General features: G+C 33.1%; 1 protein-coding gene across 2 annotated transcripts; it reads right to left on the bottom strand.

Moving 5' to 3' along the window:
• Positions 1–1,240: 1,240 nt before the first annotated feature.
• Positions 1,241–5,321, bottom strand: LOC142615722 (10 kDa chaperonin 1, chloroplastic-like). Of its 2 annotated transcripts, XM_075788499.1 has the most exons (8): positions 5,165–5,321; positions 4,988–5,046; positions 4,746–4,796; positions 3,119–3,184; positions 2,958–3,005; positions 2,732–2,761; positions 1,493–1,550; positions 1,241–1,457 (listed from the first exon to the last, which is right to left on the bottom strand). In XM_075788499.1, exons 1-8 carry the CDS (start codon positions 5,253–5,255, stop codon positions 1,447–1,449), a joined length of 414 nt encoding a protein of 137 aa, XP_075644614.1. In that variant the 5' UTR covers positions 5,256–5,321; the 3' UTR covers positions 1,241–1,446. The 2 variants fall into 2 exon arrangements, with proteins under 2 accessions (XP_075644614.1, XP_075644613.1); XM_075788498.1 differs by having other exon boundaries at positions 1,241–1,550.
• Positions 5,322–13,883: the final 8,562 nt, after the last annotated feature.

The raw sequence follows: 13,883 nt of genomic DNA, 5'->3' as shown, positions 1-13,883 counted from the left end.
GTTTTTAATCCGCTTAAGATGACCCTTTTTGACCCGTGACCCGACCCGACCCGACCCGTTTTGCCATGTCTAGTATTACAGTATTAGAGGTCCTGAAACTGTAAGTCAATGACACTGGCCTTACCTTATCAATTATTTTTATTTTTATTTTGTTAGGAGGCCTTATCAATTATCATTCACCGAAACATGCGGTCAAGCTCTACCTGCACAGTGCACTCCCAATTTTATGTCAAGCTCTGTTACTGTGATTGGCTTGTTCTCCGCCATCTACTGCTAGCAGCTGTTGTGGGCCTGGTGGCCTTTAAGACCATGGTACTGTAACCAAGCGTTCTTCTTTATTTATTTATTTATTTATTTTTAATGTTTTGGAACTATGATGTCAAAGCATCGATCTGCCTTTAGATCTTGTTTTGGCATTGTGTGCGTTTTTTTTTTTTTTTTTTTTTTTTTCAATTTAATTATTCATTTCATTATGTGCATTTTCTCTTGCTGTGTTTTATGAAACTAGGAAGTTTAGCATCTCCACTTACTCTTTGTCTTTGTACTTGTGTATTATACAACTGGAGCTACTGTTCTGATAGGTTAAGTTAATTTTCCAGTGCCATTATGGTACTTGAAGAATGACCTGAAATGGTGATGGCTAAGAGGAACACTATATATTCCTGACTATTCTTTAAGAGGCTATACCACTCTCTTACTTTTATACATAACTGGGTTTTAATTCACTGTTTCTTCCATTATTCCATCTTTCTTTGGCAGATGAAATGAACCCCTCAACATAATTCATTAACCATAGCTCTGAAAATGGGTTTTCATTCACTAATTTTAAGAGTCAGCCAACCAATGAAGCTATGTTTAAGAATGGCTTTAGGAAACCATAATAGTTTCTTGAAAAGTGAACACAGTATGTGCTTATTTTCAGCTTATATATGGGTCATCATCTTCCATCTCAGGTAATTAACTATTTTATGTGATAGTGTGAACTTTTCTGGGTAATTTCAAATGATTATGTGGATTCTGGGGACTGCAAATGTTAGGGAGAGAGGGAAAAAGGATGATAGGGTACTTGAACCAGTTCACATGTTCTAACTACATAGTAAGTAATCATTATACCCAAATTTGGTAAATGCTAATCTATATAGAGGAAGATTGTCATCTTTTTAAGTTATTATTATACCCAAAATTGGGATAGAGAATTAATATTCAATTAACATGATGGATAACATGAACAAACCTCCCGTCAACAATGATTTAATTTCATATCATTTTCCAAAATCTTATGCCATTGTGCATGAACAGTAGTGCATAAAATTCAGCATGGATAAGATAATTCTCCAGGCAGTGAAGAAAGCATCTTTCTAATTTATTAAGTACACAACAAAGGCCAAAAATCATAGTAAATTGTTGACCACTACTCAACCATAAATCTTAGTTAATTGTTGACCACTACTCAACCATAAATCTTAGTTAATTGTTGACCACTACTCAACCACAGCCAACAAGTCACCTGATTTACAGAAGCAGTGCTTAGCATCTGTTCCCAAATCCACCTGAAATACCACCCAAAAAAAAAACGTTAATTAATAACATCAACAAGAAGAAGAAGATTTCTGTGTGGTAAATAAACACACATCTGACAGGAGTTCAAACAGTGACAACCACCAACACATGCTCATAGGTGGTGAACATGCCATTTAGCCCAAAGAACATAAGCTGATAACAATAATAATATCAAATAATGGTAACAGCAAGGACAATTTAAAGTTAATTAATATTTACGTAGGTGCTTGCCTGTGCCTAAGAATGACACTATCAGCAGATAAGCTGCAGATATTGAATGAATAAGTGCAATTATGTAACATCACCATTTCAGTGCAAGAATATTCATAGCATACCCTATTACACTACTATTAATGAAATAACATAAAGCAGGTTTCATCAGACAAAAAAAACACACTAATGTGAATATGATCATGAGCAATCAAAGTTATATCATCTAATTTCAAAATCAAGCCATTAATATACAGTCAAATATAACAGATGTGATATACAAACTCAAATTTACTCCAGATTATGGAGAAAAGGACAAAGTAGATAACTTCACCGAAAGCTAGCAAAAAGACTTACTGGATCATGAATAAAAATATTTACTGGCTAAAAAAGGATGATCTAAATATATCTAATAATCACAACTTCTTTCCACTCGTACAACAATGGCCATATGGCCTAGTAGCATCTGCATCTTTCTGTGAGTTTAGATCCAGGGGTCAAATACAGTTAATTAAACTTTGCCAAAATTTATATTAATATATATATATATATATGTATGTATATATATATATATATATATATATCTTTCCCCTCACTCCCAAAATCTGTACATTATTAGTCTGAGTCTTTGATCTTCAAGCCATGTGTAGAAGGAATAAAGTGCTTAATACAGATAAATATTTTATCAGGAAATGTCATGACAAATTCAACACAAGCAACACTTTTTAAAGCAGATTCAGCACAATATAACCCATTTCTATAACACTGATACTGCAGCAGCACAAAAACTTCAATTTATAATTTATGGTGAATATAAGAGCCCCAATTTTTTGTCACAGCACAATCATGAGAAATAACATATTTGATGAGGGTCATTTCACAAGAATATCATTTGTGAAGGCACTTAATGGTAGCAAGGGCTATATGATAAGTGATAATTTTACAGTAAAATAATACTCACCTCATAGGCATTTATGTCTGAGAAAAGAACCTGCAACAAAATAAGCATTTGATCAATTTAGATGAAACATCAAGCTACAAAACATTTCTTGGAAATGATACCATAAAGAACGGGAAAAAGTTCATTCATCAGGAAGTTTATAGTGCCAGCAGCATCAAAATTGTTTCAGGCTTCAGCCACTGACTGAAAAAGCAAAACCAAAGCTGAATACAATTTGGTTGCTTACCTTCTTTCCAGCCTCCACTTCCCCAACATCAGCACCAACAGAGAGAATCTGAAGCATATTCAGATATATTAAAACTGCTGGTTAATTAATCCAGAGATATTTTTTAATCTAAAAAAAAAACCATGTTTTCACAAGATACAAAGGGTTAGCATTTCACATACCTCTCCCATAAGATACCTCTCAAATTTAACAGCTGCTTTGGGCAACAATACTCCACCAGCTGATTTCTGTGGCATAAGACATTTCATCCATCAGAATGCCAGCTAACAACAGATCATACATGAAATGTGTATTTATACAATGCAGAATTCTTGGCAACCGCTATGTAGAAAGCACAAAATGACAACCAGTCAACATGCAAACCTATACAGGTACCCTGGTCACAATGTGAATTTAAGTCATGTGTAGAATGATTAACACCCAAAATCTCTTTTTGTCCATTCTTCTTTCCCCTAGAGAAATAATGCCAGCTCACACTAGGCTAATTCCCAAGAGATCATCAGGACAAGATCTTCTTTTCAAGAGATGCTTGTATCTTGGAATTCTTCTGTATATGCATGGGTAGCACAAGCCATTGTAGAGAATTCAGTTATTCTTTTCGGTTTTTTTTTTTTTTTAAGTTAAGTTACACACCCAGCGAGTCTTGATTCTCTTCAACCCAATTTCTCAAGGGAATGCACACTACTTTTGAGTTACATCAATGAATTCAAACATAAAGAACTAGAGCCCATTTCGAGCAGCTTCTAGCAGCATTGGAATCAGATTGTTTCTGTTGACTTGATTTGTCCGATAACAAATACAATACGAAATAAGGATCCTCCTGCTGGAAATTAGATCCTACTCTTTCTCCCCTCGCATTTGGCAACACAAAGAGGCACAATCAGACTGTCTCAATTACTATCATTATCATTGACACAACATTTTGTCTGGACTTGCCTTAAATTATGGACACTTTTCTTGTGTGATCACTACTCCCCACCTAAAGAGATGATTTTCTTATGCCAGTTTTGTGGGTGGATGAAAGAGAGAGAGGTTTTGCCCAAAATCTTTGCTACATATTAAATTCACAAGGGTCTCCTTTACTAGACACTTTAGAGGTTGGACATTAATCAAAGCTGGGTTGCACATCTCCTTTTCTACATATATACACTACTTTGGTGTATCTATGTATCAAAACTGAAGGTTTTGGCTGAGTCCCTGCATTCAAAGTTTCAGCCTTTCAAGCAATAGACGAGCTAGACTCAAAGATGAATACCCCAACTTGGCACCCTAAACCGAGTTGAACAACACAGTGATACAAACCCATGAGCAAAACTCAACCTTAAAAACCGGATCGCAAGGGGAGGGTGCCCAAGAGCTTATATGCACATGGTTAAGCTTACACTTAATCCATCTAGGACACTAGGATCATAACACACAGCTTACATTTTAACATGAATAAAGGCAAGATGACTTCATATTGTTGCCATCTCTGAGCTTTAAAATTCAAAGACTGATACTCTAGGTCTCAAGTGTTTCACAATCAAGATTAAACTATATAGACATAGCAGCAAAGGATTAATATATATGGTTACAACATGGTACCCAGTGCCCACAAATATTACTGAACAAGATTGGTATGACCACCCCAAGCATGGCTTTATTGGGAAATAAATTCAATTTAATCAAACAATCAACTCAGCCCAACTTGGTTCTACTTCAAGAATCTTACATTCTAATGCAATAATAAGAATAATAAGAAGAAGAAGAAGTCACAATACAGAACATAAGCAGTAAAAGCAGGCATACCTCAGGCAACTCCTCAAGACGAACAAGTACTCTATCAGCTTGTGGAACCACCTGCAGCACAAAATTACCACCACTAAGCATAAAATTCAAAACCCATTTAATATTTGACAGCAATCAACAATACTTAGATAATTAAAGACCAAAACAAATAAATACTAACCATGAATTTTACATACAAAGTGGTAACCTATCTATGTAAAAAAATTCAGCAAAACAATTAACTAAAAAAAAAAACAGAAAACCTTGGTGGGTTCCCATTTCTTTGAAATTGCGTTGACTCTGAGAGAGTTTCTCCGCAGACCTGTTCAGGACCCAGATACAAAAAACCATTCAAAAAGATTTCTAGAAAGAAAATGTTTGTTTTAAGTAAAAACAAAAGGGGTTGAAAGTTAATTTGTATAAGCTATAGAATTTAGTACCTAGTAGTGGTCTCTGGTTGGAGTTGTGGAAAGAGGGAGCATTGGTTTTGAAAAGAATGGGTTTTGGTGCTGTGAGGAAACTTGACGCCATGGATAAGAGAGGCAGCTCAACTGTTTGTACTTCGTAGTTTGTACTATGTTGGTGTTGTTGAGTTCGGAGAGCAAAACCCTTTTAAAAGCCTTTGAACCGCACGTGTGGGCTCGATGTACACGTGTTTGTTTGGTTGAACGGTTAACTATCTATAACAATACCTAGGCATTCTAGAGAGTTCGTGAGTACACCATGTTCTCTTCTTACTTTTATTTTGAAAATATATTATTTTGTAAGGAAAAAAAAAAAGATTGATATTATTTTATTTGGAATAAGATTGAATATATTTTGTTTGCTTAACTAAACAAAATTGTCCAATAAAAACTTTGTAACTTGACTCGTTGGCAACTTTCAGTTTTTTTAAATGAGATATCTAGATTTCAAATATCTTCTTTCTCATTGTAACTATCCAATTATTGAAAACAAAAACACAAAATTATTCCGTGAAAAATATAAATTTTGGTCTTTCTTATATGTTTTTTCAATCAAATTAGTAATTGATTAAATCTTTTATTATCAAGTAAGTGGATGAATTCGAATACTAAGGGGTTGTTTGGTAATGTTGTTCTAGTAACGTTGTTTGTATTTTTTTAGAAATATGCGTGGGTGAAAAAGTATGTAAAAATACGTGTAATATTGTTTAAAAACTGAAAAGTGTTGCTTAAAATCACATACCAAACGGCCTCTTAGATTCTTAACTGTACCAAAAAATAACTAATGCCTCGAATTTATAAAAATAAAAATAAAAAAACTATCTATCATAGAGTACACACAATAGATTTAAATCTCATTATAAAAAAAAATAAAAAATAAAATAAAATAAAAACATCACATGAGGAATTACAAAAGTAACATTACTACACAATAAATAACTCTTAATTTTTTTTTCTTCTCAAAAAAAAAAAAACTCTTAATTTTTTTCATTGTTTTAAAGTTGTCGTATATATAGATATAAGTGATTTTACTTTGATAAATAAAATAACAAAGAGAAAATTAAATTAAACATTAGAGTTTTAGGGTCTATTTGGATAAAACTTATTGCTAAAAACTGAAAACACTGTAGCAAAATAATTTTTAAATGTGTGAATAGTACTGCGGGACCCATTTTTAATATAAAATTTTGAAAAAGTGCGTGAACAATGCGCGCACTGCACTGCTTGTCTCCCGCAGCAGCAAAAAAAAAAGAAAAAAAAAAGAAAAAGAAGTAGAAAACTCAAAACGCAAAATGCAACCTTTGTATCCAAAGGGATACTTGCCCGAGTGAGCTTAATCTCGTTAGAGCAAAGTCACAGTGCCGATCAAGGAACAAAATTCCAAAATTGCAAACATGCTTAAAATCACATTTCAAGTAAGCCCACTCTAGCAAGTACATCCTATCTTTCAACCTTGGTTTAAAAATGGATTTATTGGTCAGCTAAATACAACTTAATAAAATTTTGATGATTCAAATTTTTATTAGGATAAGCTATATATTTCGTCCCTATCTTTTATCTCATATATTTCAATTTGGTCCACAACCTTTCAATTGTGCCAATTTAATTTATAATTTTTTAGTGTTGTGTCAATTTAATCTCTGCTGTTATATCTTGGATGAAAATTAGTGACATGACAAATGGTGAAATTAAATTTTAGTTTATTCTCACATCAATGGAAGCTAATTTTTTATTTTGGCCATTAGACACGTAATTAATTTTCATCCAAAAGATAACGGTAGTAACTAAATTGACACTATACTAAAATGTTATGGACCAAATTAACACAATTAAAAAATTATGGATCAAATTGAAATATGATATATAGAATAGGAACCTAAAACATAGTTTACTCTTTTTATTAATTACAATTTGTTTACATCATCCTTACCACAAAAGGCAATCTTCTAAATACAATTGCTTTTTTTGAGGGAAAAAATTACAATTGCTAATTAACAAAGTATTCTATATTTGGTTTTATTTTTTACTGAAAAATGTTGGTGTATTTGGATTGGTTTAATTTTTTATTATATATTTGAGCTTTTAAAAACAGTATTTTCGCTTATTAATGTGCCCAATTTTTTTTTTTTTTTAGAAATAACGTGCATATTTAGTATAACTAATTTTTCAACTTTGAAATTATGGTTGTTTGAAAAAAAATGTACTTAAATTTTTTTTTAAAGTAGTATTTTTTAAAAAGTATGATATAGCTTAATCCTTTTTTTTTGTACAATTATACTTTTGTTTTGTCAACTTTCACCAAGTGAAGTGCTTTTTAGTTTTTAGTTTTTAGTTTTTACCACATGATAGGGTAGTTAACACCTCCATAAATTTACAAATCACAATAAGAATAGGAGGGCCTGAATACAATTTTTTTAAAAAAAACAAAACAAAAAACAAAAAAGAGAAATCCCTACAACTATATTATGGCCTTTGCCAAAGGGTTTGTGCAATAATTACCTACAACAAATGAAGTTTTTATTAACTTAAAACCATTTTCTTCCCCCAGTTATTTTCCTATATTTTAATTATATATTCTTTTTAATTCTTTTCCATTTATTACTTCTTTTAATTTTTTTTTCTTTTTTTGGGAACTGTTCTTTCCCATTTCTTCACAGAATCTCACCACATGTATTAGAGGGCCTGCAACAAAGTCTATTAAAATAATAGGGCCGATCAGAGTTTTAGGACATAGGCCTTTTTCAATTATGATACATGGTACATAGAAACATGCTCTCAAGTTCTACTTGCACAGTACACTCCCAAATTTCTGTCAAAGCAGGGCCCATCAGAATTCTATATTTATTTTGAGATCCGCTCCATTTTAGACGGGGTTATTGTTTCTTATATGTTCAAGTAATTTTCATAGGTCAAAATTTATTCAAAAATTTTTTTTATAGTAAAACTTATATTTTACTTAAAAAATTGTCCTTAAATTTTATTCTAGATAATTGTGATATATCTCCATCTCTTTATTTAAGCTAGTTCCATGATCTCGAGTCTCAATACTTAGTTAAAAAAATATATATATATATATCGATCAAATGATTTTTTTTCATTTGTATTATATTGTTGTATTAATTGATAAGATTTATTTCTAATCTTTATAAATAAAAAAATTAAAAAAAAAAAAGGTGATAAACTTTAGCCATATGAAAGAGTGGCAGCAACAATTTCCTAATAGTAGTTTTTTTTTTTTTTTTGTGCTAATCCTAATAGTAGTATAACTACATACTTTAAAAGACACCTTTCCTTCAAATTGAGTTATGTTTGATTCTCAAAAAAAAAAAAAAGTTATGTTTAGTTCAAATGACTGACTAAACTATTTGTGTTTGTCTAAACAATTGGCATGAATATTCAATCAAATTGTCAAATCATTGGTCCAATAAAGAGAAAGTTTGGATAACTTTTGTATCACAAATTTTTGTCACAATTTTGAAACGGTTAACTTTTTGAGCGGTAAAGTTAAAGTAATGGATTTATATGAATGTAGTTGTCCATCACTCAATGTCAACCATTTTGTGAAACGTGACAAATGTTGTGCTCATCAAGTTTTCCAAATACCCATTAATATTGCAAGATAATCAATCCAAGCATCGAGTATTCAGAGACCGAGAGACGCATCAAAATTCCAACATAATCCCAACTGATATGCATGGTACAAGTCTTTCGGGTTTGTAGCTCTTAAAATCGAAGATGCATAGCTTATTTTATTGTCTTTGTCCTCTCTCTATATAAATACCAATCACTTGGCAAACCATCTCTATCTATCACAATTCCAAATAAAGTTTGCAACTTCGCTCTTTTAGGCTTTAGAGAGCTTCTCGATGTGGTAGCCATGGCTTTTGGCTCAGGTTTATGGTTGTGGCCTGTGGGAATGATGGTTGTGTCTTTATTAAAGAAGCTTCATTTGCTTAATGGTAGTTTCTCACTCTTCCCCTTTTATTTTTTTTTTCCCATCATATTGTCTTTCTCTCACAATTACTTTTCATTTTCTTTCAACCATTTACTCTCATATTCTCACACTGGCTTTTGCATCTGGATGCAGCTCTTGACTTTGGAATTTCAGGGAAGTTGATTTGAGTCATGGTGGGTTTTTTTGCTCAATAATACTGTTTTTAATTTATTTTGGCAAAATAGTATTGTTTGATGAGAGGAGATTCACCAGTATGTAACTTGCAAAAGCTGGTGAGAATTCTTCTGCAAATAGTCTCTAAGGGGTCCTTTTTCCTCCAACTCTATTGGAGTGCTTTGTAACTCCTCAACTAAGCTCTTCCATAATTGTCTAATTATGGATGCATAACCTGTTTGTTCACAAACTTATTTTGTATGACATCTCGAGAAAAAAAAAAGTTTTTTATCAAATAAGTTTTAAATAGTGCTAATTTGCCAAATAATTTTAAAATTTTGTATTATTAAGCACAAAAAAAGCCAGCCAGAGAGCTTTAGTTTTTGATTATTCAGTTGCCCTCCCAACCCTTCTCTCTCGTTCTTAGTCATGTTCATAGTTCTTGCAGATTTTAACATGGAGGTTAGCTGATGTTGTATAATGAAGATTGAAGTCTTCTCTTGATACTTGCCAATCTATTATTTAGTTGAGTGATATTCTTAACACTCTATGACTCCATGGCTGTGATCTAGTTAATAATAATCTTTGTACAAACCAAGAGTACCGGTATCCGTTACTGATCTGGTGGCCCACACACCAAGTATCCTTGGTCTATTTCCATACTAAGTCGAGCCCCATAATGCCTGCCCAAACATTTGGACGGCGTACCCCCCCCCCCCCCAACACGCGTGAACATGGAATAATGTCTTGGGAGAATTCACCTACCGAGTATTAAACAATGTCTGGTGCAAGTTTTAAGGGAGTCATGTCAGTGATATGCAAAGAGTCTCATCTGGTTAGGAATATACTACAAAACCCCCTTTCATCATGACAACCTCACTAAAGAGAGGCTATAAATAAGAGAAGACAGGCACGAATCAGGGGTTGAAAAAAATTGGGAGACACAAGAGGAGTAAGGAAAATTAGATCTCGGGAACTTAGGAATCTTGCTTGGATTCCAGGGGAGAGTGGGGGAGTTGGGGCCTTGAGCAATATCCAAAACTCCATCTATAGCGAATAAGGCCATCTTTTGGGCCTCCTATTGTGGGATAATCCCAACCCAACATACAAGTTAATTGGGGGCCTAAGCCCAAAAAGCTTAATTCGATAGGGTTTGGCCACCACAATCTTAATTACTCTCTTTACTAGAGTAATAATCTCTTTGGGGGGAATATCATTGTTCTTGTACAGTTTTTGGTTAATTAGTTGTACTTCCATGATGGTAGTTTTTTGGTTGGGAAGCTTGCACTCATTCACTAAAGCCTGCTTATGACATAATATTATCCTCAATCTCTTTCTTTTTTCTAACGGTCAACATATAAATTCAAGCACATTTGCAACTTTAACCAGAAGGTTTGAGTTTGGTTAATCCATAAATGAATTGCATGAAAACATCTCTGCGACTTTAATCATGTTATGTATGCTCTTGTTTTGCAGATGGTATGGTATATCTCCCACCAGCAGCAAATTTTGGTGAAGCTGAAACTCTTGTTAATAGTCTTACCCACTCCCCTCCACATACGCACTGCGCGGCGCCAATACTTCCTACTAGATAGTCTTCCTAATCCTTCTTAGTAGATAGTCTTCCTACTTGAACACAACAACCTTAGCATGATGAGGTGGATCGAGTCCAATCAAGAACTTTGCAACTCAACTCATTGACATCTTTTAGTTTATTCAAATGAGACATCTAGAGTTTAAATATTCTCTTCCTTCTTGTAATTATCAAAAACAAAAACACAAAATTATTCAAATGTGAAAAATAAAAATTTTGGTCTTTCCTATATGTTTTCTCAATTTAAAATATATAATTAAAACAAACTCTCACAATTGTACATCTATACCAAATTTGTAATTGATGAAATTTTTAGTTATCGAGTAAGTGGCATGAATTCAAACCCTAACTGTACCAAAAAAACAACTAATGTCTTGATTTAATAATAAAAAACTATTATCATAAATTTTATTATATAAAAAAAAAAAAACCACACGTGGGATTACAAAAATAACATTACCACACAATAAATAATTCTTAATCCTTTCATTGTTATTAAAGTTGTTGTACATATAGATATAAGTGATTTTACTTTGATAAATAAAATAATGAAGAGGAAATTAAATTAAACAATAGAGTTTTAGTAGCTTTCCCAAGTGAGCTTAATCTCGTTAGAGCAAAGTCACAGTGCAGTCTGTGCAGATCAGGGAACAAAATCCCAAAATTGCAAACATGCTTAAAATAACATTTCAAGTAAGCCCACTCTACAAGTAGATCCTATCTTTCAACCTTGGTTTTAGTTTAAAAATGGATTTATAATTGGTTAGCTAAACTAAATACAACTTAATAAAAATTTTATGATCCAAATTTTTATTAACTACAATCAGCCTTACCACAAAAGGCAATCTTCTAATTACAATTGCTAATTAACAAAGCATTCGATATTTGGTTTTATGTTTTACTGAAAGATGTTGGTGTATTTGGATTGGTTTAATTTTTTATTATTTATTTGAGCTTTTAAAAACAATATTTTAGCTTATTAATGTGCCCAATTTTTTTTAGAAATAATGTGCACATTTAGTTTAACTAATTTTTCAACTTTATGAAAATATGGTTGTTTGAAAAAAAAAATGTACTTAAAAAAAAAAGTTTTAAAAAGTTGTATTTTAAAAAGTGTGGTTTAAAACTAATTTACTAAAAAATATATAGATAGCTTAATCTCACTTTTTTTATAGGTATTGTAGGGACGCGATTTGCAACCCAAACCCAAAGTAAAAAAAGAGTGTAGGCCCAATGAGCCCAATACAATAAATTCGTTGAAAGTGGGTAGAAGAACTAGGCCCTAATGAATTTGACAACGGCTAGTATGGATTCAAAAGATGATCAAGCCAGAATAAAGAACATAGAAATGAAAGAACTCACTGTCCAAGGAGATCAGTCTCCAAATAAATTAATCAAACCGGTTACCAATTTAATTTTGGTGACCACAATATTCCTTACTTAATTTTCGATCCCCCCCCCCCCCTCTCATGGAGGGTCATTTCCATTATATATCTCCTTTTGGACCATCTTGATCCTACACTTGTCGACTATTTGAGCCCTTACTTGAGTGTCCGTCCCATCAGACACCCTCTTTAGCTCTCTGTGAGTCGTGGTAGCCAAGGCAGCCCTATCCAGGGGTCTTCTCCACATAAATGCGGCCAGAAAAGTAGCTGTCGTGCATTTAATGCGGTGGTAGCAGCTTTCCTTTAGATATTTTTGGGTTTCCCTCCTTCTCGTATATCCATGAGTCACATCCCTATCACTAGAGCTTCTTGAAGGGTCACTCTAATCGCTGGAATAAATATTTGAGCTACATTCATCATATCCGAGGAGAGATTCCTCCTCGAACCACCTTCCCATTTGTACTTCGCCCATTTAGTTCCGAGTCCAAACTATTCATTACCATTCGTTCGTCCTCGGACTGCTCACGCTCTTGGCCAAGGCCCAGGGCCTAATATATGATTTTGGGCCCTTAACCCTACCGTTACAATTATACTTTGTTTTGCCAACTTTCACCAAGTGAAGTGCTTTTTAGTTTTTACCACAGAGCATTCACATAAAAGGTTTTAAATTTTTAGTTTTTAACAACTCAAAAAACTACTTTTATCTATTTTATCACCTTACTCCACAATACACCTAGCATCAAAGGTTTTTTTTTTTTTACCACTTCATTAAAATATTCTTTTTCATTCTTTTAAAAAAAATAATTTTATTCTCTCTTGCTCTATGTCTCTCTTCTCCCAAGCAAAAGCAAAAGCAAAAACAACCAACAAACCCACCACTCACAACTCAAGGCCACCGCCAACCACCACCACTATACTACTACTACCACCCACAAGCCACAACTCCTACATCATAACCACCTATCCAACTCAGCCACCACCCACCACAGCCATCACATACGACACAAACTGAAACCCACCCACTACACATGCCAAAACACAAGCCACCACACACAGCACAAACTGAAACCCACCCACCGCACAAACTAAGAGAGACGGTATGAATAGAGAAGAAAGAGAAAGAAAAGAAAAATATGTTTTTAAGGAAAAAAAGAGAGAGAAAAAAAATATTAGTTTTTATTATAAGTTTCTAACTATAGCTCCATTGCCTTTTTTTTTTTTTAAGTATACCACTTTTGTTGTAGCCTGTATTTTAGTGTTTTAGTTGTTAAAATAGTATTATAGCAATTATACCTCATTTGTTGCGAATACTCTAGAGCAGTTAACACCCCCATCAATTTGTAAATAGTTGCTTACATTAAGAATAGGAGGGCCTAAATAAAATTAAAAAACAAAAACAAAAAGAAAATTCCATACAACTATATTATAGCCTTTGCCAAAGGGTTTGTGCAATAATTACTTACAACAAACGAAGTTTTTATTTACTTTGACGGGGAACATTTTAGCTAACTCCACATTCAGTCTTCCAAAATGAGCTAGTCTTCCGAAATGTTCTCTTTCGTAAATACCTACTTATCAGAAATGGAAGACTCAATGTAACAAATGCAA

The sequence above is a fragment of the Castanea sativa genome, chromosome 11 (assembly GCF_040712315.1).
Source record: "Castanea sativa cultivar Marrone di Chiusa Pesio chromosome 11, ASM4071231v1".
NCBI classification, from domain to species: Eukaryota; Viridiplantae; Streptophyta; class Magnoliopsida; order Fagales; family Fagaceae; genus Castanea; species Castanea sativa.
This window is presented reverse-complemented; position numbering and strand designations above follow the sequence as displayed.

Bases quoted from the DNA above. Each gene is read 5' to 3' on its own strand.
- LOC142615722 (XM_075788498.1), bottom strand. From the start codon at position 5,255: ATGGCGTCAAGTTTCCTCACAGCACCAAAACCCATTCTTTTCAAAACC. The intron at 2,762-2,957 runs GTAAGCAACCAA...ATTTTGTTGCAG, and splicing joins AAGTGGAGGCTGGAAAGAAG to GTTCTTTTCTCAGACATAAA. The intron at 1,551-2,731 runs GTGAGTATTATT...GTGGTATTTCAG, and splicing joins CAGACATAAATGCCTATGAG to GTGGATTTGGGAACAGATGC.